Here is a 23,588-nt window from a genome sequence, read left to right on the forward strand (position 1 = left end):
ACATATGGAAAATAATCCAGTTGCATTCCCTATCTCACATCCTAAATAAAAATAAATTCCAAATGGAGTAAAGATCTAAGTGTAAAAAATAGTGAAGTCGTCTGCAGACTAAGATACACATAAGGTATATACATACCTAAGTCCTGCTTAGAGGGAAGTGTTCTATAAAAAATATTTGTCAGATTTTGAGGGTTCATGGAGCTCAAATCTATGAAAGGGAAGAACTGAACCCCACACCATCTTTCAGGATTGAGGAGGCAGAGATCTGCCAGGCTCTGAGTTAAAATCCCAGAAGTAACACAGAGTAACAGACTCTAGGCAGAGGTGGCCTGAGTTTTATATAAAATGCAACCGAGCCCCAACCCAGCTCCATCTCTGATTACAATGAACTAATCAGTCTCTCACTTCATCTGCCTAACAAAAGAAAGGTGGAAATCCTCACTGGTGAAAGATACCATCTAGCAGTAGTAAGGGGTAGGAAAGAGTGACTGATAAAACATAAGCAAAAACAAATAATAGGAACGTATTCATGAATGATCAAAACATTGGTGATGGAAGACAAGGACTTTTAACAGATTAGTATGTTAAAAAAAAAATAGAGGACTTTCCTGGTGGTCCAGTAGTTAAGACTCCGTGCTTCCAATGCAGGGGGCATGGGTTCAATCCCTGGTCAGGGAAGTTCTGCATGCTGCACGGCCAAAAAAAAAAAAAGGAAAATGGACAAAATGGATGAAAAGATGGGGAGTTTCAACAGAAAAATTTCAATCTATAAAAAAATATGATCAAATGTACATTCTAGACTAAAAACTAGATGCAATTAATAACCCAAGGTTTACAAAGAGATTTGACACAGCACAGAAAAGGATTAGTGAACTCAAAGATTGGACAATGGAAAAGTCCAAAACACAGAACGGAGTGTAAGATAATTTGGGATACACATTCAAAATTCTTACATTAATAGGCTAATAAGGGAATACTGTGAATATCACCCCTTTTCCTGCTTCCTCTGGCCACAAATACCAGTTTTTCTTAGTTTTAGTGCCTTACACCCCAGACTGTAATGTAGTTCTTCACAGTGGGGGCCACCCTCCAGATGAAGCACCAAGAGAAAAGAGAAAGAAAAATGGGACCACAAGAAACCCATTTCCTGATTCCTCTGGAATCATTTTTCTCTTGGTGTTTTAGGTAACAGCTCCCCTGATACCACTGGTACAGCAGTGCAGCTCTGACTGCACTGGGACTAGCCTCCGGGCAGAGCCAAGAGATAAAAAAGAAACAAAAAAATGGAGACTTTCACACTGTGGCCTGCTGAGGCTCCCTTTCCTGGTTTTCTGGCCAAAAAGAACTGTTTCTTGGGAGTTTTTGCTGTCCATGCCCATTGCGTGGTTCTGTGACCCAGACTGCCTCTGATAAAAGAGGAAAGAAAAATCAGGAAACTCATCATCAGTATTGTTCATTCTTCAAGTTTTGACTTCCCTCTTCAACCATTCAGTCAAAATGGTTTAATTTTCAACAGTGTTCTGGGAGTTGCTTTTTGTATTTTATCCAAAATTTTGTATTTTGGAATTGTGGAAGAAATAGCCTGTTGTGGGCTTATTCCATCTTGGCCAGTACCAGAAATTCATGTGTTCTTTAGTAAATTTATTTTTGTGTTTGTGATATGAAGTGTCCTCTAATGTACAATACCTTACAGGGTAATACTGATAGGACTTATACTTTTTAATTTTAATTATTTGTTCATATGTCAGTGTCCCCAGCTGACTGGGGTAGGCCTGGTACAGTGCTTGGCACATTGATGGTGTTCAGTAAATTGTCCTGGTATGAATGGTAGAACAAGCCACACGGAGGCATCACAGAGAACCTAAAAGGAAGCTGGGCTTTTAAAACCAAAAGCAAATGAGAGTCTGCTTTTATTTTTTAAAATATTTATTTATTTACTTGGCTGCGCCGGGTCCTAGTTGCAGCACACGGGATCTAGTTCCCTGACCAGGGATTGAACCTGGGCCCCCTGCATTGGGAGTGTGCAGTTTTAACCACTGGACCACCAAGGAAGTCCCCCTATCCCTTATATTTTAAAATGAACTGGTGAGGTTCTATAAAAGCCCTACTGGGATTAGACTGATGTTGAATTGAATTTATAGATTTAATACTTCTATGAGATTGCATCTTCCTGGATATAACTGTTTATTTTGATTTCTTTGAGTTTTCAACAGTTTTATAATTTTCTCCATAAAGTTTATATATAATTTTTGTTAAATAAAAATACTGCTGTGTACTTTTGGTAACATTGTAATTGGTATCCTTTTCAAATTTCCTTTTTCTTTGGTTTTGGCCATGCCACCGAGGCTTGCAGGATCGTAGTTCCCCAGTTAGGGATCTAATCCGGGTCCTTGGCCCTGAGAGCACGGAGTCCTAACCACTGGACTGCCAGGGAATTCCTGCCAAATTTACATTTTTAACCTATTTTTTGTTGGTATGCAGAAATACAACTCATTATTGTATATTGATTTTACATTTAGCAACTTTTCCCTTGTTGAAGTATAGTTACAATATTGTGTTAGTTTCAGGCGTACAGCAAAGTGATTCAGTTATATATTTTTTTTTTCTCAGATTATTTTCCATTATAGATTATTACAAGATACTGAACATAGTTCCCTGTGTTATACAGTAAATCCTTGTTTCTTATCTATTTTATGTATAGTAGTGTGTATCTGTTAATTCCACACTCCTAATTTATCCCTCCCCCACCCACTTCCCCTTTGGTAACCATAAGTTTGTTTTCTATGTCTGTGAGTCTGTTCCTGTTCTGTATATAGATTCATTTGTATTATTTTTTAGATTCCACATTTAAGTGAAATCATACATTTGTCTTTGTCTGACTTACTTAGTATGATATTCTCTAGGTCTATCCATGTTGCTATAAATGGCAGTATTTCATTCTTTTTTTATGGCTCAGTAATATTTATATTTAGGAACCTCTTTGAACTCAGTCTGATGATTCAACTATAGAGTCTCTTGGGTTTTCCAAGAAGTCAATCATGTTTTCTGCTGAAAAAATTATTTTTTCCTTCCTTTTCAGTTGTTATACCTATTCTGTCTTTGTCTTTTTTCCTGGGTGAAACTCCAATAGTTAATGATATTGGGCATCCTTGTCACATTCCTAAAGTGAATATGGTATTAACATAATTTTGCAAATTATCTAGCTAGCTAGCTAGCTAGCATTTTAAAAATTGCTTCTCGCAATATGCGCTAGATGTTAGCTTCATGGAGTTCAGGAGATCCTATTTTGTTTACAATGGCCTCTTTGCCATTTTTTGAAAATACCAAGTCCTCTTCTGCCTCTGAGCCTTTAAATCTGCTGGAAAGGATGTTTCTCCAAATAACTTCATGGCTCACTCTCTCAGTTTTTTCAGACCTTTGTTCAAATGTCTCTTTATCAGAGGCTTTCCCCGATCTCTCTCTATAAAATGTGTCATATAGAGTCTGAGTCCACGTTTGATGTTTGACTGCTGACAGCTGTTAAGCCTTACCCCACTCCTTCCTCCCCTTCTGCCCCACGTTTGTGCAATAAAGCCTGGCTGCTTCTTGCTTTGCCACCTGTGGGAATTTCAAACTGCATGCAGAACCATCACCCTGGCCCTACCCCCTAACCACCATAAAACCCCCAAGCCAGTGTTCTCTCAGGCCATTTTCGGACTTGCTTGGGAGCTGCCCTGGTTTCCCCAGAAAGCCTCATTATGGGAATAATAAAGTCTTTCATATACCCTTGGTATGTGTGTGACTTCATCAGTCTCAAAGTCTGAGCTGAATTTTGGGTGGGGAGTCCACCTTTTCTCAGTGGATGCCCACAACAAAATAACATCCTCCTTCACAGTCCATCTTCTGCTTTATTTTTCTTCATAGCACTAGTACCACCTGACATAATATGTATTTGCCTTCCCCTGCTATATCAATGACTGAATGATAGATCCCAGCATCTAGTGAAGTATCCGTCATAATCATTCATTCAACAAATATTTGAGTGCCTACTTTGGCCAGGTTCTCTTAAAGGCAATAGTGCTATAGTGGTGATCAAAGCCCTTGCCATGGAGCTTACATTCCAGAGGGCAGGGTAGGTGTTCATTCAGTATGTATTTTTTAAATGAATGAATACTAATATTTGTCTGGAGGTAGGATATTAAAAGGAAATACAATATCATATTATGAATGTAAAATTTTTATTCATTTCTTTTGGTACAAACTAGTGTTTATTAAAAAATAATATTTAGGAATTTATACTCACAGGACATGTTATAGTTAACATCCAAAGACAAAAAATATTTCTTGACAATTTATTATATGCTTAGTACTAAAAAGCTCCTAAATCAGTGTTGGCATTACAAGATTAGAGAGTTGTTTTTGGCTCATGATTATTATAGAAGAACACTGAGGAAAATTTCAATCATTACAATTGGTAAAGGTATAATTTTATATTTCATGAAGGATAGTAGTCATATTTAGCAATAGCCTCATTTATAAATTAAAGTATACTCACTTCGAGGTTGTATTTTGATGCTGTTCTTTTCACTTCTCTTCTTGCAAATAACCAACAAGGCACAAACTGCTTCCAATTGACAGTCCAAACAAAGGAGGAATCATGGCTAACCGTCTGGTTGCTAATATTTGTTAAAGGCAAATTGCAAACTTCGGAGTATCAACATCACCAAAAGGAGTAAAGTTGCTCCCTCTGACCACTTATTCCATGGAAAAAGTGTACTTTGACTTCTAAAATGGAGTTTAAAAATTCAGTAGAAAGATTTAACAACTATCAACATTTCCAGCACTGATTTTTCTAATACCCAGAAACATCCACTTAGCAGTTGTAAGACTAACTTGAAAAACTGAATATACAAATGTAAATTATTGCCATTAGCTAGTAGGGATCATCACTTGATTCTTAATCCTGTTTATATTTAATTATAAACATAAGACTGATTTTTAGAATAAAAAGAATGAAGAACATCTCCATCATGTGTCTTTGTTCCCAATAATCCCTTTCAGATAGATCTGTGAAGTAATAGAGAGCACAGTGTCAACATACCTTTCATTTCAAAGGCCAAAAAAAAATAGGGCTTATTAAGTAGTGAGATCATTTCTATTAGGCTTTATATTAGTATCAATTAATGAGTTAATCAGTCAAACGAGTATCAGTCGATTTAATCTCGCCCAAATGAATGGGTCTCTGTTGGTTGATCAATGCGATAGAGAAACTCTGCAGGTAAGAAGTATCCAAGATATTCCACTATATCTGGGGTGGTGTCATAATGGTAGTGTCCACCTTCTCCATGATGACTAAAACAATGAGTGTGCTCCAACCGCAAATCAAACCCCTAGGACAACAGAGAAGCTATCTGTTAGTATTCCAATTATTTTGCGTAGAACTTGTTAAGGGGATGGGAGACCTTTTTAATTTATGTTACAATAATTTTTATTTTTATTTTTTTTGGTAGGCAATACAGTCACATGATTCAAAATTCAGAGGGTGCAAAAGCATATATTCAGTAAAATGTATCTTTCCATCTCCTGCCCTCACCACTCACTTCCTTTCCTAGAAGGCAAACAAAGTAAGCAGCTTCTTCTATATCCTTCCAAAAGGATTTTTTTTTAAATTTATTACTTGCATGGTAGTACTCTGCACCTACTGTGCTGTATGTTGCTCTTCTTCATTTAACAATATAGCTTTCAGATCTTTGTATATCAGAACATAAAAGAGCTTCCTAATTCTTTTATATCTATGGTATTCTATTGTATACGCATACCACTTTCCAACTGACATTAGATTATTTCCAGTTCTTCTGCTATTACAGCAATGCTGTCATGAATAACCCTTTTAACTAGTCATCTTATGCACATAAGCATATATTTAATGATAAATTCCTAGACATGTAATCACTGGATCAAAAGATATAAATAGTATTTTGGTAGATATTTGCTTTGAATTAGTCTATATTATTTTTCTAGGGTAGAATATTAGAATATAATGAACAGTATATAGAACAGCAAATAAGATGATAGGAGAACTGAATCCTGTCCTGATTCTACTATTTAATAATGTGACTTTGGGTGTTATTTAAAATGCCTGTGCCTTCAATTCTCCAAAGGTAAAATCTGCTCTGCCTAAATCATAGGTGGTCAGATACTTGCTCCCTTACCTTTCAAGACAATTCTACAGACTACCCTAGTTCTTAAATAACAACACAAAAAGTGCCTAATTCGAAAAGAATATTCTAAAAATCAAGCATTATTGCAATGTAAAAGACAGACATAGACTTACTGGGTCTCTGGAGATAAAAACTGGCAGACAAACCAAAGGAGCCTTCATCTCATAAAAACGTAACCATTTATTCACGTCTTCATCAGAGTTCAATGGGCAGGAAGAAAATTCTGCCGGCTACAATAAAAGGACATTAAACAAGTAAACATCGAATATTATTGAGCTAAAAATTTATATATAATTTCATTGTTAAAACCTTTAAGCCTTCTTATACATTCTATTGCTATTTTTGGCACCAAGAGAAGTTATATACCCTAGTTTTCAAAAGGACCACCAATCAATGTGTACACACTAAAAGATATGAATGAATAAATAAAGGAGTCTCTCAGTTTTCCTATGAGTATATCCTCATCCCAGTCTTAAATGTCATTATTGATACTGGTAAATGAAAAAAAAGGAAGGCATTGAAAGTGGGGTAAGGGCATCAAACAGAATAAAATACTTAGGAATAAACTTAAGGAGGCAAAAGACTTGTACACTGAAAAGTACAAAGCATTGCTGAAACGAAGTGTTAAAAGACTCCAATAAGTGGAAAGACATCTTGTGTTCATGGATTGGATAACTTAATATTGTTAACATGTCAATACTATTAAAAGCAATCTAAAGATTCACTGCATTCCCTGTCAAAATCCCAATGACGTTTTAGAAAAATCCACCCTAAAATTCATATGGAATCTCAAGGGACCCCAAACAGCCAAAACAATCTTGAAAAAGAAGAAGAAAGTTGGAGGTCTCACACTTATTGATATCAGGCTTGCTACAAAGCTACAGTAATCGAAATAGTGTGATACTAGCATAACGACAGGCATACAGATCAGTGGAATAGAATAGAGATCTCAGAAGTAAACCCTTGCATATATGGTCAAATGGTTTCTGACAAGGATGCCATGACCATTCAATGGAGAAAGGGCTGTCTTTTTAACAAATAGTGCTGGGAAAACTGGATATCCACATGTAGAAAAATAAAGTTAGACCCTTACTTTATATCGTATACAAAAATTAACTAAAAATGGATCAAACACCTAAATATAAGAGCTAAAACTGCAAAGACTCTTAGAAGAAAACATAGGAGGGAAGTTTCATGACATTGGATTTGACTTTTTGGATATGACATCAAAAGTACAGGTAATAAAAGGAAAAATAAACAGGTGGGATTACATCAAACTAAAAAGCTTCTGCACAGCAAAGGAAACAGTCAACAAAATGAAAAAGGCAGCCTATGGACTGAGAGAAAATATTTGCAAACCATATATCTGATAAGGGGTTAATATCCAAAATATATAAGGAATTCAATAGCAGAAAAAAAAGCCCAATTAAAAAGTGATCAAAGGACTGAATTAGACATTTTTCCAAAGAAGACATACAAATGGCCAACAGGTATATGAAAAAGCACTCAACATCACTATTCATCAGGTAAATGCAAATCAAAGCCATAAGATATCACTTACTCTAGTGCAGACTGCTGTTCTCGAAAAGTCAAGAGATGAAAAGTGTTGGTGAGGATGTAGGGAAAAGAGAACACTTGTACACTGCTAGTGGGAATGTAAACCGGCACGACCATTATGGAGGTTCCTCAAAAAATTAAAAATAAAACCACCATATGATCCAGCAATTCTACTTCTGGGTATATATCCAAAGGAAATGAAATCACTACCTTGAAGAGATATATGCACTCCTATGTTCACTGTGGCATTATTAACGTTAGCCAAGATTGGGAAACAACCTAAGTGTCCATCAACAGATGAATGGATAAAGAAATTGTTATCTGTCTATCTTTTTAGTTGTGATATGTGTATGAAATATTATGCAGGCTTAAAAAAAGGAGGAAATCCTGCCATTTGTAACAATATAGATGAAGTTGGAGGACATTATACAACAGTAAGTGAAATAAGCCAGTCACAGTCAAATATTGCATGATATCACTTATATGTGGAATCTAAAGAAGTCCAATTTAGAGAAACAGTATAATGGTGGTTGCCAGAGGATGAGGGGGTGGGGGAAATGGGGAAATGTTGATCAAAGGGTACAAACTTCCAGTTATAAGATGAATAAGTTCTAGAGAGCTAATGCACATCATGGTAACTATAGTTAATAATAAAGTATTGTTTACTTGAATTTTAAGAAATCCTATAATCCTTTGGTATTTACAAATAGATTTATCTATAATTTTGTTGTAAATTGGAAAAGTAAGTATTTTCACAAATGTTGTGTCTTTCTATGGAGAATCAGCTGGCTTGCCATTTAAAATTGTCAGGATAAAAAACATCAAAACAATACATTTTCTAATGGCTTCATTGTTAAAACAAAAAGGACATTAAGTTATAACACTTTTACACTTCATTCATTTATTCGTTCATTCACTCACCTACCAAAAATTATTTTAAAAGTCCTAGATGACCTAGTCTGTCTTCATATAGTATTCTGTCATTAAAGTCTTATAAACTTATTATAGTTAGCCCATAATATTATAATTTTCATGAGTTCTTTCCCTAAAACCACAACCATCTTAATAGCAAAGTCTATATAGGGATTCTAGCAATGAAAATAATCAGTTTCTAAGGCTTATGCTCACATCTATCTCAATCTTTAATACAAACAAATTGAGAAGAAAGTTCTAATATATTAATATGAAAAAAGGACTCCAGCTGGACATTATCATACAAGTTGCTTTACAGTATTGTTTGTCATTTAAATTTGAAAGTATATGATCACAGTAAAAGGATTTGTTCAGGGTGTCTCTAAAAGTTAAATTCTCAGGTCCTCCCTGGTGGTCCAGTGGGTAAGACTCCGTGCTCCCAGTGCAGGAGGCCCAAGTTCAATCCCTGGCCAGGGAACTAGATCCTGCATGCATGTTGCAACTAAGAGTTCGCATGCCGCAACTAATAAGTCCACTAAGAAGCCGGCATGCCGCAACTAAAGATCCTACATGATGCAACGAAGATCCCGCGTGCCACAACTAAGACCCAATGCAACCAAAAGTAAATAAATAAATGTTTTTAAAAAAGGTTAAATTCTCAATGTATATTAAAAAAATCCTATGATCTTAAGCATATGTGCAGGCACGCGCGCGTGCGCACACACACACACACACACACACACACGCCTTTACCATAATATGAGTCTTCACTTTTCCCTTCTGAATCACGAAAGTACCTCCCATTCCTACAGGCTTATCTCCATAATGTTTTTCAAGAGTCTGTCTCATACAAGTCACAAAGTTAAGTTTTCCAGTTCTTCTTTTGGCTTTCACCTCAATGACCTAGAGAGGACATAAATATATATACCATTGTTCTAAGCTGCAAAATATTATGTAAATAACTACCCAAGTGAAACACTATATAATTCAATGCCATCAAACAAATATTCACTTGTTTGCTTCGAGCACCCAGATATGAGCAGAAGTGTCTCAATCCTCTAAGTCTTAATAATATATATAGTATTATAATATATATATGAATTATGTATCATTTACTCTAATAATATCGTATTTGTGCTTTCTTGGACTGAGAAAGAGAGTTATAGCTAAATTTTATAAATTTATAGCCAAATTCTACACTGAACTCTAGAGATTCTTATTATATGTCAAGGTGGTAAAAGACTGAGAATTCTTTGGTTTAAAGGGATTAACTTCTGATAACTGGAGGGAGGAGAAATGATTATGTTTTCTCATTTCCTTTAAAAATCTGGACTTCTGGGCTTCCCTGGTGGTGCAGTGGTTGCGCGTCCGCCTGCCGATGCAGGGGAACCGGGTTTGGACTTCTGTTACCTCCACTTTATTAGGTATTTTTGCTTCACTATCTCATTTCCCAAAGTGGCTAAAGTAGTTATCTATACAAGATCTGGGAGTTCTCACAACAGCTAAAACTGAAATCTTAAAAAAAAAAATAACAGCTTTATTGGGGATATAATTCACATACCATACAATCCACCTATTTAAAGTATACAATTCAATGGGTTTCAGTATATATATAGAGTTGTGCGACCATCATTACAATTTTGGAACATGAAATCATCCATTTTTTTGTACTAACAGGAAGTAAATATGAAGTGAGGCATTAATTCTCCTCACCTCTTCTATAATTTTTTGCTCCCATCATTTCTATCTCAATCAATGTCTGATCAGTCAGAAATGAATAAGTTACGTATATACTAACTGTATAGGTAGACATTATCTACTTCAGCTGCATGGTTCATCTATTTGACTAACTCACTCCCCGCAGGAACATCCTATTACTTTTAGTTCCTTGGAAAAAAGGCTATTGCTTACTAAGTATTATTCTTTGTTTTTTTTCTTTTTTTAATTTTTGTTTGCGTGTGCCTTTGTTGCTGTGTGCGGGCTTCCTCTAGTTGAGGAGAGCGGGGGCTACTCTTCGTTGAGGTGCTAGGCCTTCTCATTGTGATCGCTTCCTTGTTGCAGAGCGTGGTCTCTAGGCGCGCTGGCTTCAGTCGTTGTGGCGCATGGGCTTAGTTGTTCCGTGACATGTGGGATCTTCCCAGACAAGGGCTTGAACCCATGTCCCCTGCATTGGCAGGCGGGTTCTTAACCACTGCGCCACCAGGGAAGCCCAAAGTATTATTCTTAACCTTAGTTTTAAATGAGACTATCACTCTGCCTGTAGTACTTTCTGAATCTTTCATAACTGGGTTATTTAAAGAGGTTTGGGACTTAGGTAGCTTTGGATTTTCTTAAGAAAACTACAGTAGTAGGAATAAGCATTCAAATTTTTAGCTATCTGAGAACTCTTGGAGAATACTGCATTTTTTAGAACAAAATCACCTTTCCAGGTTGGCCTTCACTGGCAAAAAGATTAGCCAGTAATGCAAACCCAAAATCATGATATTTCTCACTGTATTTCTCAAGTAGGCACCCTCCATCTGCAGAGTTAACATGAGCAAAGTAACTTCCATTCACAGGAGGTTTGTGTTCACTTTCTGTTTGAACAACTGGCATAAACTGAAAAGAAAAGTAAATACGGTAATTAGTCAAGCCTAGTATCTCTACGCAAAGAGAAGATCTTGAATAATGTAACAAAATATTTTGTCCTAGACTTTAAGACATTTTATTTCAAGATCTAATAATAAAACATGAAAAATCAAATATTTAATGTTAGATTCAAAATGTTAAAGATTTACAAATATCAAAAACCTGAAAAAAAATTTTAGAAAATGTTTACAGTATTATATTGTTTCTATAAGATTGTGACATTTGCATCAAAATTTATTTATTTATTTATTTATTTATTTATTTATGCTGAGTGGCTTGCAGGATCTTAGTTCCCTGACCAGGGATTGAACCCGGGCCCTTGGCAGTGAAAGTGCCACGCCGCATCCTAACCACTGGACTGCCAGAGAAGTCCCTAAAATTTCTCACTTAAATTTTAAACTTTTTCTGTCTTGAACGCTACGCAAATTATATTAATGTTTCTGTAAAAGGACTTGTACGATTATTGACTAACAGTCACACCTGTAAGAGGCTGTGAGAGAATGGGCAGACTGAGCAGGTTATTCATTCTTCTGTTTGTGAGATGTGAAGAAACAGTGATGTTTTTATGTTGGAAATGTGTTAACATACATAGTGATAGATATTACCTTTTGTAAATAATAATCATACTACTGGGGTAGGTTCCCACAATTTGGTCTGAAAGAGGGAGTTGATTAGATCATTAAATATTTCATTCATCTTCTGATTGAAAGCTGCCCTTATACCAGCAAAGATCATAGAGAAGTTAGGAATCCTCTGATGTGTAAGGATTGAAATCTTTCACAGTCCAGAGTCCTCAGCAAATCACAGTAGGACCTTCGATGGACTCCTCTAATACTGAGTGTGTGCCATAAGAAAATCTAAATTAGAGATGAGTGCTCCATTTCAGTTGGACTAATTGGAGCATGTGCTATACTCCAAATCTGTATCAAACAGTAACAAATCTGTAGAGAGGTATGATATCAACCACTTACAATTCATTCAGAAGACAAGATTTCTGATAGGGCAGTAAAAGGAAAAAGGCAAACTAAGTGTCAAATCAATAAAATAAAATAATTATATATATGCTGACCTCAGAATTGAATCCAAGAGTCTGAAATGGGCCTGCTCCTGCTCCAAGAACAAAAGCTCCAGGAAGCTGGATTTCTTTCACGATTTTATTTAGATCATAAACCTATACAAGAGGAAACACATGTTATTTAAATCTTACTTATACAAATTTCCAGGTTTACTTTTTATTACTACATCCATTAACATTTCCTTGTCACATTGGTCAATGGACCTTCTAATAATAAAAATAGGAATCAACCCAATTTTCATAATCTTCATGTGAATGTGAAAAGTAAAAGAAACTTACTTTTTTTTTATTTATAAGAGGCAATAAGTAAGGCACACCTCCTACTTCTGCAATTCTAGTTTTCCCACAGATACCTAAAAAAAAATAAAACAAGCCATCTTAAAAATAGGCAAACATCTAAATTTAAGTATAAAATGCCAGAAGACACTAATTTATTAAGAGTATATAACTTTTCAGTTCATAGTTTTACAAATAGCAGGGGTTGGAAAATGTAAGTAGCTAGGCTCCCTGTCCTATTCTAACTTCCTGTGTTTCTACTACTGTCATAACCAAGCATGACTTGATATAGTTAGTATCATAAAGGCAATCGAAAGTTGATGATACACAACATTGTAAAGCAACTATACTCCAGTAAAAATTAATAATATAAAAAAAAGAAAGTTGATGATAGGGCAAGAGCTAGAACTGGAGCCAATGTTTGGATTGGATGAAGTTTCTAGAATTAGTCTATAATGACTTATTCCTTTAAAAATCTTTCTTTTGGGGAAGGGAAGGTTTTAGCTAAAATTATATTTTAATTTAAAATATTTTGGTAAAATATTACTTCCTTTAAAAATCCATATTGAGAAGTCCTCTTGTTAGAGTTGCTTGTTCCAAGGTTGTTTATAAAAATGACAAGTAATTTTAGGTAACTTCAGATGCTAGGAACTTTCTACTTACATTTTTAATTAAACGTCACAGGTACAGCTAGACACTGTTTGGGAAAAGGCACTTTATTATTATTATTTTTTTGTTAATGTAGAGTGGAAAATCATTACCTTTTATCTGAGAAAAAGTAGTCATAAATTTCACACTAACATCATTCCATAATAAATGTAGATATAATTGCTCAATTCAGCTATGCAGAGGACACATGTACAGAATTCTGTGAGGTTCCATTTATAATTAGGGATTTTGGAAATGTTTTCCATGGGATCGGCAGAAATTACTCATTTATAAGACTCATAAATGATAGTAACATTAAAGTTTACAGAAGCCATTAGAAGGACTATTTTAGTAGTCCAGGGAAAAGACAAGTAATGAGCTAAAAACAGATGAGGAAATTAAGAAAAAGAACAAAGAAAGAATAGGCAACTACGGTGAAGGAATGAATTGGAATTATTGACGTATAGCTAAGAAAAAGAGAAAGCTAGGTGAGATATACAGATTTCAAAGTTGTTGTATCCAAGCAGAATTAAAACCACAGGAGTAGATGGAAAAGCCAGAGAGATTGGACAAAATAAGAGGATGAGGAAAGAATTCTGGAAAGATCAAAATTTAAGAGCCTTCCAGAAAGAGAAAGGAGCCAGTAAAAATAAGGAAGACAGATCTTGAGGAAGGAAAGGCACCAAGAAAGAAGAGGCAAAGAACCAAGGAGAGGGGAGAACCAAGAGGAGAAATAATATCAGGCAGCAGTGGCCAACCAATATGAAATGTGTAGAGAGACTGTAAGCAGATAGGGTAGGAGTCCCTGGTGAAAGAGAACCAGGAATGGTTTTCTTGACATAAGAGAACTCATTTTGGCCTAAGCCATTTTGTGATCTAAGCCTGTCCACAATGCTTGCCCTAGAACAGGTCTCAGCAGTTAATGATATTAAGGGAACAAAGGAATGCAGGAACAGAAAAAAGGTAGTGAAACAATACTGCAGTGATAAAGCAGAGTCCTACTTCCTCCTCAAGGGATATAGATGATAATAATAAATCTTGGAGTTCTGCAGGAACTAAGGCCCCCACCCAGGTGGAGGATGGAATGATGATGTTGACCCTCCAGACTTCAATCAACTAAAGCTTGGACTCTGTAGACCTTTGCCCCAATTCTATGCTGAATTCTCCTGTGCTCAAGCCCTGTCATGAATATGCATGTACTCTTAGCTTAAAACTTCCCAGTTTTGCTGTTGGGCAGACACTGCCTTGGGAAAGATCCCCCAGTGTTCTCCTTACTTGCTGCAAGTGACAATAAATCCTTCCTTCTCTAGTGCTTTGGTTGTGTCTATTGGCACGACACCCACCAAGAGGTGAACCTGGTTTTTGGGTAAAAAGATGAAATAATACTAGTAAACACGCCAAGATCACTAGTGACAAGACCAGTTCATGTAGAAAGTACCTAAATATGTTTATGAAAGATCATATATGTAACATATGCATACATATCTGGCTTTCTTAGTATGTAATTTAAAGACTCACAAATTATTGACAAGAACCTAGAAAACTCTTTCAAACCAACCCTTTGGGTGACAAAATTAACTATTTTTCCTTGTACTCTTCTGTGTTTTCTGGTTTTTATTTTAATTATTTAATCAATTATTTATTTTGGGGTAAAATATATTACCCTTATAATTGGAAGAAACAGAGCTATAAAAAAGTATTATGATAGGGACTTCCCTGGCAGTCCAGTGGTTAAGATTTCGCCTTCCAACGCAGGGGGGTGCGGGTTCATTCCCTGGTGGGGGAGCTAAGAGCCCACATGCCTCGGGGCCAAAAAACCAAAACATAAAACAAACAAAAAAAAACGTATTATGATAAATGCTTTTAAGGTGTGCAAAGAAATTGTCGTTTGGTACATAAAATTTCTAGAATTTATAGGTCTCCTTAAAATCAAAGACTGTTTGAACTAGAAAGACCCAAAAAGAACATTTAACCCAAATCCCACTCCCCCCCCACCCCCCATTTTAATGTATCTGAAGCCCAGATACATTAATTGGCTTACCCAGGGTAATGAAACCTTAAGTGGCAGAGAAAGAACTAGAGTCCAGGATTTCTACTTAAAACTGCTTTTTAACAAAGATGTCAATTACATAATAAAAGAGTGAGTAAGTGTGACTGTTTCTCTCCAAATTCCTCATCACAGTAGGGTATAATGAGAGAATGTTGGACTTTGGAAGCAGACAGATCTGGATTTGAATCCTGATTATGATTCACACTGAGATTACTTAGCCTCTCTTCAGCTTCAGTTTTCTCATCTATAAACTGGGGCTAGTACTTACCTTGCAGTGTTATTATAAAAATTAAGACATCAAATATAGATATCCATCATACTGTCTGACAAATTATATTTACTTAATATTGAAAGTGAATGGTACAGATGAACCGGTTTGCAGGGCAGAAATAGAGACACAGAGGTAGAGCACAAATATATGGACACCAAGGGGGGGAAGTGGCGGGGTGGTGGTGGTGGTGTGATGAATTGGGAGATTGGGATTGACATATATACACTAATATGTATAAAATGGATAAATAATAAAAACCTGTTGTATAAAAAAATGAAATTCAAAAAAAAAAAAAAAAAAAAAGAAAAAAGAAACCGAGCAGGACCCTGTGGGGCTCCTGGGCACAAAAGTCTTTTCGTGTCCCCTGTTTGACTGAAATAGGCTTCATTCAGCTTCTGTGACCTTCCCTGAGTTCCAAAGGGCAGGTTCCAACAGTTGCTAATCAGGGAAGGGAGGGGATGAAGAGACAAGGGAGGAGCAGTCAAGAAACAATAGTGTAGCCTTGGGGCAGGGTCCTGGTTCCTCCTCACGGGATATACATAACTATATCTTTGAGCTCTTCTGCAGAACTAAAACCCCCACCACACGGAAGATGTTAACTACTTAATGAAACATTCTTCATTCCAGAGAGAAGGTTACAGTTCAATAACCTAGAGAACCATAGATCATGGGACCACCTGAGATGATCCTTAGATTGAAGGAATGCAGGCCTTGCAAGCACTCTGATCCTTATGAGAAGCCCCTCCCCTTGACTGTAAGACTCCCCACACCCCCCTCCCCACTGAGTTTGGGACACAGTTTTGAGGGCATTAGGCCTCTGTGGCCCCCTTTGCCTGGCAAAGCAATAAAAGTATTCTTTTCTACTTTACCCAAAACTCTCATCTCTGAGATTCAGTTCGGCAGTGATGCACAGAGGCTGAGTTTCAGCATCAATATTAATTTCCCTTCTCACTTTAAACACTGGCTGGATAATCACTTGACAAATTTGTTGAAGGATATTAGTATTTAATAGATGATTCAAATAAATACAAGGCTTTTAAGATCCCTTCTGGTCTTGAATGAATGAATGAATGAATAATAAATAAAAATTACAGTAAGTTTCCATAACAGTCACTTGAATGATTAAAAACAAAACTCTCATGTGATATTCAGGATTCTAGCCTATTGAATATCTATTATATAACCTGTCAAAGTTACAAAAGTACATAAAACACCATATTTTTCTACAAGGGTATAAAATGAAATTTGACCAATTTTAGAAAACACAGAAATTAAGCACAATTTAATCTAAAAGTTGGGGCAATATCCTTTGGAAATATTGCTTACCTTTTACGGGAAAGGTAAATGGCTCCTTGGTCAAATTAGGGCAATCAACTACAGAGACCTGGACATCAGCAAAGTTATGCATTAGCCCCTTCTGCAGAACTAATAAGGACAAGGAAAAGGGTTAAACATTAGGTAGAAATTTGCCATCACATATCAAGTCTTCCCTCAACTGTTTTGTGTGTCATACTTCCAACCTAAACTTGTGTAATTTATTATTTTTTTATTTTTAATTTTTGGATGCGCCACATGGCATGTGGAATCTTAGTTCCCTGACCAGGGATGGAACCCGTGCCCCCTGCAGTGGAAGCATGGAGTCTTAACTGCTGGACTGCCAGGAAGTCCCTAAACTTGTGTAACTTAAAAGGAGGGGGATAAGGGACTTCCTTGGCGGTCCAGGAGTTAAGACTCAGCACTTCTACTGCAGGGGGTGCTCCCCACATGCTGTGCAGCGCAGCCAAACAAACAAACAAACAAAAGGAGGGGGAAATGGTCTTATTAATGAATACAATCAGAAACTGGACACATAATTAATCACAAGATACATATATTAAGGTACATAAATACTTCCATAAATAACACTGTAAACTGTAGTGACTAGAAACCACTGAAGATAAACAATGCACTCAGGTGAGGACTACGTTTCTTTTAGGGAGAGGATCCAAGTATTGAAATGTAAATATTTAAACTGCTAGAAAGTAAGCAATTACATGCAACACCTTCATTAATGCTTACAGAAAAAATGTTGAGCAAAAGAAGTAAGACATGAAAGTATGTGTTATATGACTCATATGTATTTCAAAGACAGGCAGCTAATCTAAGGTTCTAACAGGTCAGAACAGTGGTCATCTCCTGGGGTAGGGATATTGACTGAGAAAGTGCAAGGAGTCTTCTGGGATGCTGGAAATATTTAATATCTTAATCTGGGTGTGTTATGGGTGTAAACATGTTAAAACTCATCAAGCTATACACTTAAGATCAGTGTACTTGGGCTTCCCTGGTGGCACAGTGGTTAAGAATCCACCTGCCAAATGCAGGGGACATGGGTTTGAGCCCTGGTCTGGGAAGATCCCACATGTCTCAGAGCAACTGAGCCCATGTGCCACAACTACTGAAGCCCGCGCGCCTCGAGCCCATGCTCCGCAACAAGAGAAGCCACAGCAATGAGAAGCCCGTGCACTGCAATGAAGAGTAGCTCCCGCTCGCCTCAAGCCCTCATGCAGCAATGAAGATCCAACGCAGCCAAAAAAAATTTTTTTAAATAAATAAATTAGGGCTTCCCTGGTGGCGTAGTGGTTGGGAGTCCGCCTGCCGATGCAGGGGACGCGGGTTTGTGCCCCGGTCCGGGAGGATCCCGCGTGCTGCGGAGCGGCTGGGCCCGTGGGCCGTGGCCGCTGGGCCTGTGCGTCCGGAGCCTGTGCTCCGCAATGGGAGAGGCCACGGCAGTGAGAGGCCCGCGTACCGAAAAAAAAATAAAAATAAAAATAAAAATAAATAAAAAAATTTAAAAAAGATTAGTGTACTTTACTGTACTTTACTGTAGATATGTCATAACTCAATCAAAAAGGTAAAAAGGCAAACAAATGTCTCAAAGATACAAATCTAGGAGCAATGTACTTTTAAGGATGAAAAGTTCTTATACAAAACTTCTCTAAGGGGACTTCCCTGGGCTGTCCAGCAGTTAGGACTCTGCACTCCCACTGCAGGGGGCACAGGTTCGATCCCTGGTCGGGGAACTAAGATCCCACGTGCCACTCGGTGCAGCCAAAAAAACCCTTCTCTGACAATATTGTCAGCCATTAGTTTAAGTCTTGTAGAATCAGACTTTCTAAAAACACAAAGTCATCCTAAATTTAGCCCTAAATATCCTAAATAGATATTCCATACCAGATCTTTTATGTACATGAGAACAGAAACCAAATTGACTGGAAAATCCCCCTACCTAGACTAATGACTGCATATTTATGAATATATAAAGCTTCAATGTATGGAAATGTAGTAAAATCTATTTTTTACCAATCACAAAGGGACCAAGTTCTGGCTATAAGATTTTCTGTAAAAACTGAAAACAAATTTTAAGCCAAAAAACTTAGATTTCATCTGTTTTGTATAGAATATACCTTGTACAGATAGAAAGAAAACAGAAACGTAAAGACACAAGAGAAGATAGGTTGTAGGCAGGCACTCGTCTGATTTCTAGCTGTCCTGTTATATCAGGAAAGACAGAAAGACTGACAGAAAAGAAATACAAAGAATACTAGTAATCCAGTTTGTTTACTAACTCCCCTTCAACTTAGGAAAAATATGAAGGTTTTAAGAGGAGAGCTACAACCAAGCAAAACGTGAATATACCTCTTTTTTTTTTCTTTTTAATGGAGGAGAAAGAAAGTGGCCTTATTTCTTTGCCAGGCAAAGAGGGAACATAGGCTAGTGCCTCAACAACTGTGCCCCCTTCACTGGGGAATAGGGTGAATATACTTCTTGACTTCAACCTTATCAGGAGGACAGAAGAACTACCAGGACAGATACACTTTGAGATAAGGGTAGGTTTTACACTTACCTCAGAATAGAATCCAAAGCCTGTCAGAAAAATGCTAGCATTCTGACAGGCTATAAAGATTTGGATTAGTACTATTCCTGGCTTCATTTTATATTCTTATTTTTATTTTCTTTTTCTTATCTATATCCCCTCCTTCAAATTAATCTTGTAAAGCTGCCTTAAGTTCTTGTTCAAATAAGATGAAATACCTAAAAACATACACAGACAGAGAAATCTAAGCAAGTTCACTGGCAGTCTGTCAGGAGAGGGGGTAAAAAGCAGTAGATTGGGAACATGATTAATACACCACAGTAGATTATATATTTCAAGAATATTACAACTGGTAAAAAGTTAATAAAGCAGGGATGGAGTCAAGATGGCGTACTAGGAGGACATGGACATGGAATTCGCGTCTCCTCACGACTAGGGCACCTATCAGGCACCGGTGGGGGACCACAGACACCTAAGGGGACGGGAGGAACCCCCAGTAACCGGGTAGGGCATGGGGCTTGGGGGGGGTGAAGGGGGAGGAGAAGTGGAGGTGGGATGGGACTGGAGCCCCTGAGGGGCAGCTGGGGGAGGGGAAGAGATCCCACACACAAAGGGGGAAATCAGGGAACCACTGGGAGGGCAGAGGATCAAAAGGGAGCATGGCCAGGTTTCCCCTGCCCACTTGGACCCCCAGGAAACTGTTGAGATCCTGGGCCTGATCCTCTGCCCACCTAGGCCCCCTCCTGCTGTGTGGGTCCTGAGGGAGTGGGAGGGAGGGAAGGGGGAGCAAAAGTAAAGGCTGGACCGCTGGGACCGGCACCCCTGAGGGGTGGCCAGGGGAGGGAAGGAGTTACTACACCCAGCGGGACCCAGCCATGGTTAGGGGTCCAGCAGTGATGGGGGAGACCCTGGGGGAGACTGTGGGGGAGGGGCACAAACGAATGCGGCCAGTGCTTTCCCTGTCCTCTTAGGTACCAGGGAGCCTGTTGGGCTCCAGGGCCTAATCCTCTGCCCTTGGAGCCTCTCTCCTGCCATTCAGAGCCCAAGCCCCACCACCACACCCCCACCCAGGGCCCAACCTCTATACTCGGAGACCCCCTCTGAGACCCCCTCCAATGTGCTGGGCCTAAACCCCACCCACACACCCTCACTCAGGGCCCTGACTCCAAAGGCACCAGTGGGGGACCACAGACACCTAAGGGGACGGGAGGAACCCCCAGTAACCGGGTAGGGCATGGGGCTTGGGGGGGGTGAAGGGGGAGGAGAAGTGGAGGTGGGATGGGACTGGAGCCCCTGAGGGGCAGCTGGGGGAGGGGAAGAGATCCCACACACAAAGGGGGAAATCAGGGAACCACTGGGAGGGCAGAGGATCAAAAGGGAGCATGGCCAGGTTTCCCCTGCCCACTTGGACCCCCAGGAAACTGTTGAGATCCTGGGCCTGATCCTCTGCCCACCTAGGCCCCCTCCTGCTGTGTGGGTCCTGAGGGAGTGGGAGGGAGGGAAGGGGGAGCAAAAGTAAAGGCTGGACCGCTGGGACCGGCACCCCTGAGGGGTGGCCAGGGGAGGGAAGGAGTTACTACACCCAGCGGGACCCAGCCATGGTTAGGGGTCCAGCAGTGATGGGGGAGACCCTGGGGGAGACTGTGGGGGAGGGGCACAAACGAATGCGGCCAGTGCTTTCCCTGTCCTCTTAGGTACCAGGGAGCCTGTTGGGCTCCAGGGCCTAATCCTCTGCCCTTGGAGCCTCTCTCCTGCCATTCAGAGCCCAAGCCCCACCACCACACCCCCACCCAGGGCCCAACCTCTATACTCGGAGACCCCCTCTGAGACCCCCTCCAATGTGCTGGGCCTAAACCCCACCCACACACCCTCACTCAGGGCCCTGACTCCAAACTCCATAACTCCACACTCAGAGGCCCTCCTTTCGACATGCTGCCTGTCCCCTTCTGCACAGGTCCTAAGCAGAGGCCCTGCCCCATGCTCAAATGTTACACCCCCACCCGACTAGGTCCCACCCCACCCAAAACCCCACCTCTAACTAAGCTCCACCCCCTGCCTAAACTCTACCCTTATAGCCAAGACTTTTTGTTTTTTCTTTTCTTTTTTCCTCTTTTAGATTGGGGCTCTGTTTTACCTTGTAGATTCATTGTCGTTGATTCTTTTATATTTTTATTTTTCCTAATCTTTTATTTTTCTAATTTTATTTTATTCTTTATACTTTGTTAGTGATCTCTCCTTTTGGCTTGTTCCCCCGCACCTTTATTTTTTTTCTTTTTTCTGTTGTTTTATTTTACCTTGTTGCAGTTGTTTCAATTATAATTTTATTTTTCTAACATATTTTTTATCTTTCTAATTTTATTTTATTTTTTATTCTCTCATATTGTACTGCTCTGTTTTTTCTTTCTTTCTTCCGTTTTTTTTTTTTTTTTTTTTTTTTTTTTACTGCGCCACGAAGCTTGCAGGATCTTGGTTCCTAGGCCGGAGGTCGGGCCCAAACTCCTGTGGTGGGAGCTCTGAGTCCAACCGGTGGACTAACACAGAACCTCAGACCCCACGGAATATCAATCGGAGTGACATCTCCAGGAAATCTTCATATCAGCATCAAGACCCAGCTCTATCCAACTGCCTGCAAACTCCAGTGCTGGACGTCTCAGGCCAAACAACCAGTAAGACAGGAATATAGCACCACCCATCAAAAAACAAAAAAGACAAAAAAATGTGTTACAGACGAAGGTAAAAACCATCAAGACCAAATAAATGAAGACGAAATAGGCAGCTACCTGAAAAAGAATTCAGAGTAATGATAGTAAAGATGATCCAAAATCTCAGAAACAGAATGGAGAAAATATAAGAAACATTTCACAAGAATCTAGAAGAACTAAAGAGCAAACAAACAGTGATGACCAATACAATAACTGAAATTTAAAATACTCTAGAAGGAATCAATAGCAGAATAACTGATGCAGAAGAACAGATAAGTGAGCTGGAAGATAAAATGGTGGATATAATTACCAGGGAGCAGAATAAAGAAAAAAGAATGAAAAGAATTGAGGACAGTCTCAGAGACCTCTGGGACAACATTAAATGCACCAACATTCTAATTATAGGGGTTCCAGAAGAAGAAGAGAAAAAGAAAGGGTCTGAGAAAATATTTGAAGAGATTAGCATCAAAAACTTCCCTAACATGGGAAAGGAAATAGTGAATCAAGTCCAGGAAGAACAGAGGGTACCATACAGGTAAACCCAAAGAGAAACATGCCGAGACACATATTAATCAAACTATCAAAAATTAAATACAAAGAAAAAATATTGAAAGCAGCAAGGGAAAAGCAACAGATAACATACACGGGAATCCCCATAAGGTTAACAGCTGATTTTTCAGCAGAAACTGCAAGCCCACAAGCTTTAAATGACACATTAAACAAGATGGACTTAACTGATATTTATAGGACATTCCATCCCAAAACAATAGAATACACTTTCATCTCAAGTGCCCATGGAACATTCTCCAGGATTCACCATATCTTGGGTCACAAATCAAGCCTTGGTAAATTTAAGAAAATTGAAATCATATCAAGTATCTTTTCTGACCACAATGCTATGAGACTAGATATCAATTACAGGAAAAAAACTGTAAAAAATACAAACAAATGGAGGCTAAACAATACACTACTAAATAACCAAGAGATCAGTGAAGAAATCAAAGAGGAAATCAAAAAATACCTAGAAAGAAATGACAATGAAAACACGACAACCCAAAACTTTTGGGATGCAGCAATAGCAGTTCTAAGAGGAAAGTTTATAGCAATATAATCCTACTTTAAGAAACAAGAAACATCTCAAATAAACAACCTAACCTTACACCTAAAACAAAGGAACACACATATTGATAATTACCTTAAATTCAAATGGATTAAATGCTCCAACCAAAAGACATAGACTGGCTAAATGGATACAAATACAAGACCTGTACATATGCTGTCTACAAGAGACCTACTTCAGACTTAGCGACACATACAGACTGAAAGTGAGGGGATGGAAAAAGATATTCCATGCAAATGGAAATCAAAAGAAAGCTGGAGTAGCAATTCTCATGTCAGACAAAATAGACTTTAAAA

The 23,588-nt window shown here is 38.4% G+C and overlaps 1 protein-coding gene across 7 annotated transcripts in view; it reads right to left on the reverse strand.

Annotated features, from left to right (window-relative positions):
* Positions 1-4,312: 4,312 nt before the first annotated feature.
* The window catches only part of C16H11orf54 (chromosome 16 C11orf54 homolog), a 34,633-nt gene continuing 15,357 nt past the window's right edge, over positions 4,313-23,588 (reverse strand). For 4 of the 7 annotated variants that reach the window (XM_055091694.1, XM_028501297.2, XM_055091695.1 and 1 more), the window contains 7 exons: positions 16,944-17,042; positions 12,652-12,725; positions 12,367-12,468; positions 11,091-11,267; positions 9,423-9,572; positions 6,314-6,430; positions 4,315-5,369 (listed from right to left, as the gene is read on the reverse strand). In XM_055091694.1, the coding sequence (XP_054947669.1) occupies positions 5,196-5,369; positions 6,314-6,430; positions 9,423-9,572; positions 11,091-11,267; positions 12,367-12,468; positions 12,652-12,725; positions 16,944-17,025 (876 nt within the window). In that variant the 5' untranslated portion in view covers positions 17,026-17,042 and the 3' untranslated portion in view covers positions 4,315-5,195. Of the gene's footprint in view, positions 5,370-6,313; positions 6,431-9,422; positions 9,573-11,090; positions 11,268-12,366; positions 12,469-12,651; positions 12,726-16,943; positions 17,043-23,588 lie in introns of all 7 variants that reach the window. The other 3 variants (XM_007117562.4, XM_028501298.2, XM_007117560.4) reach the window with 3 other exon arrangements.

This window comes from Physeter macrocephalus, chromosome 16 (assembly GCF_002837175.3).
Source record: "Physeter macrocephalus isolate SW-GA chromosome 16, ASM283717v5, whole genome shotgun sequence".
NCBI lineage: Eukaryota > Metazoa > Chordata > Mammalia > Artiodactyla > Physeteridae > Physeter > Physeter macrocephalus.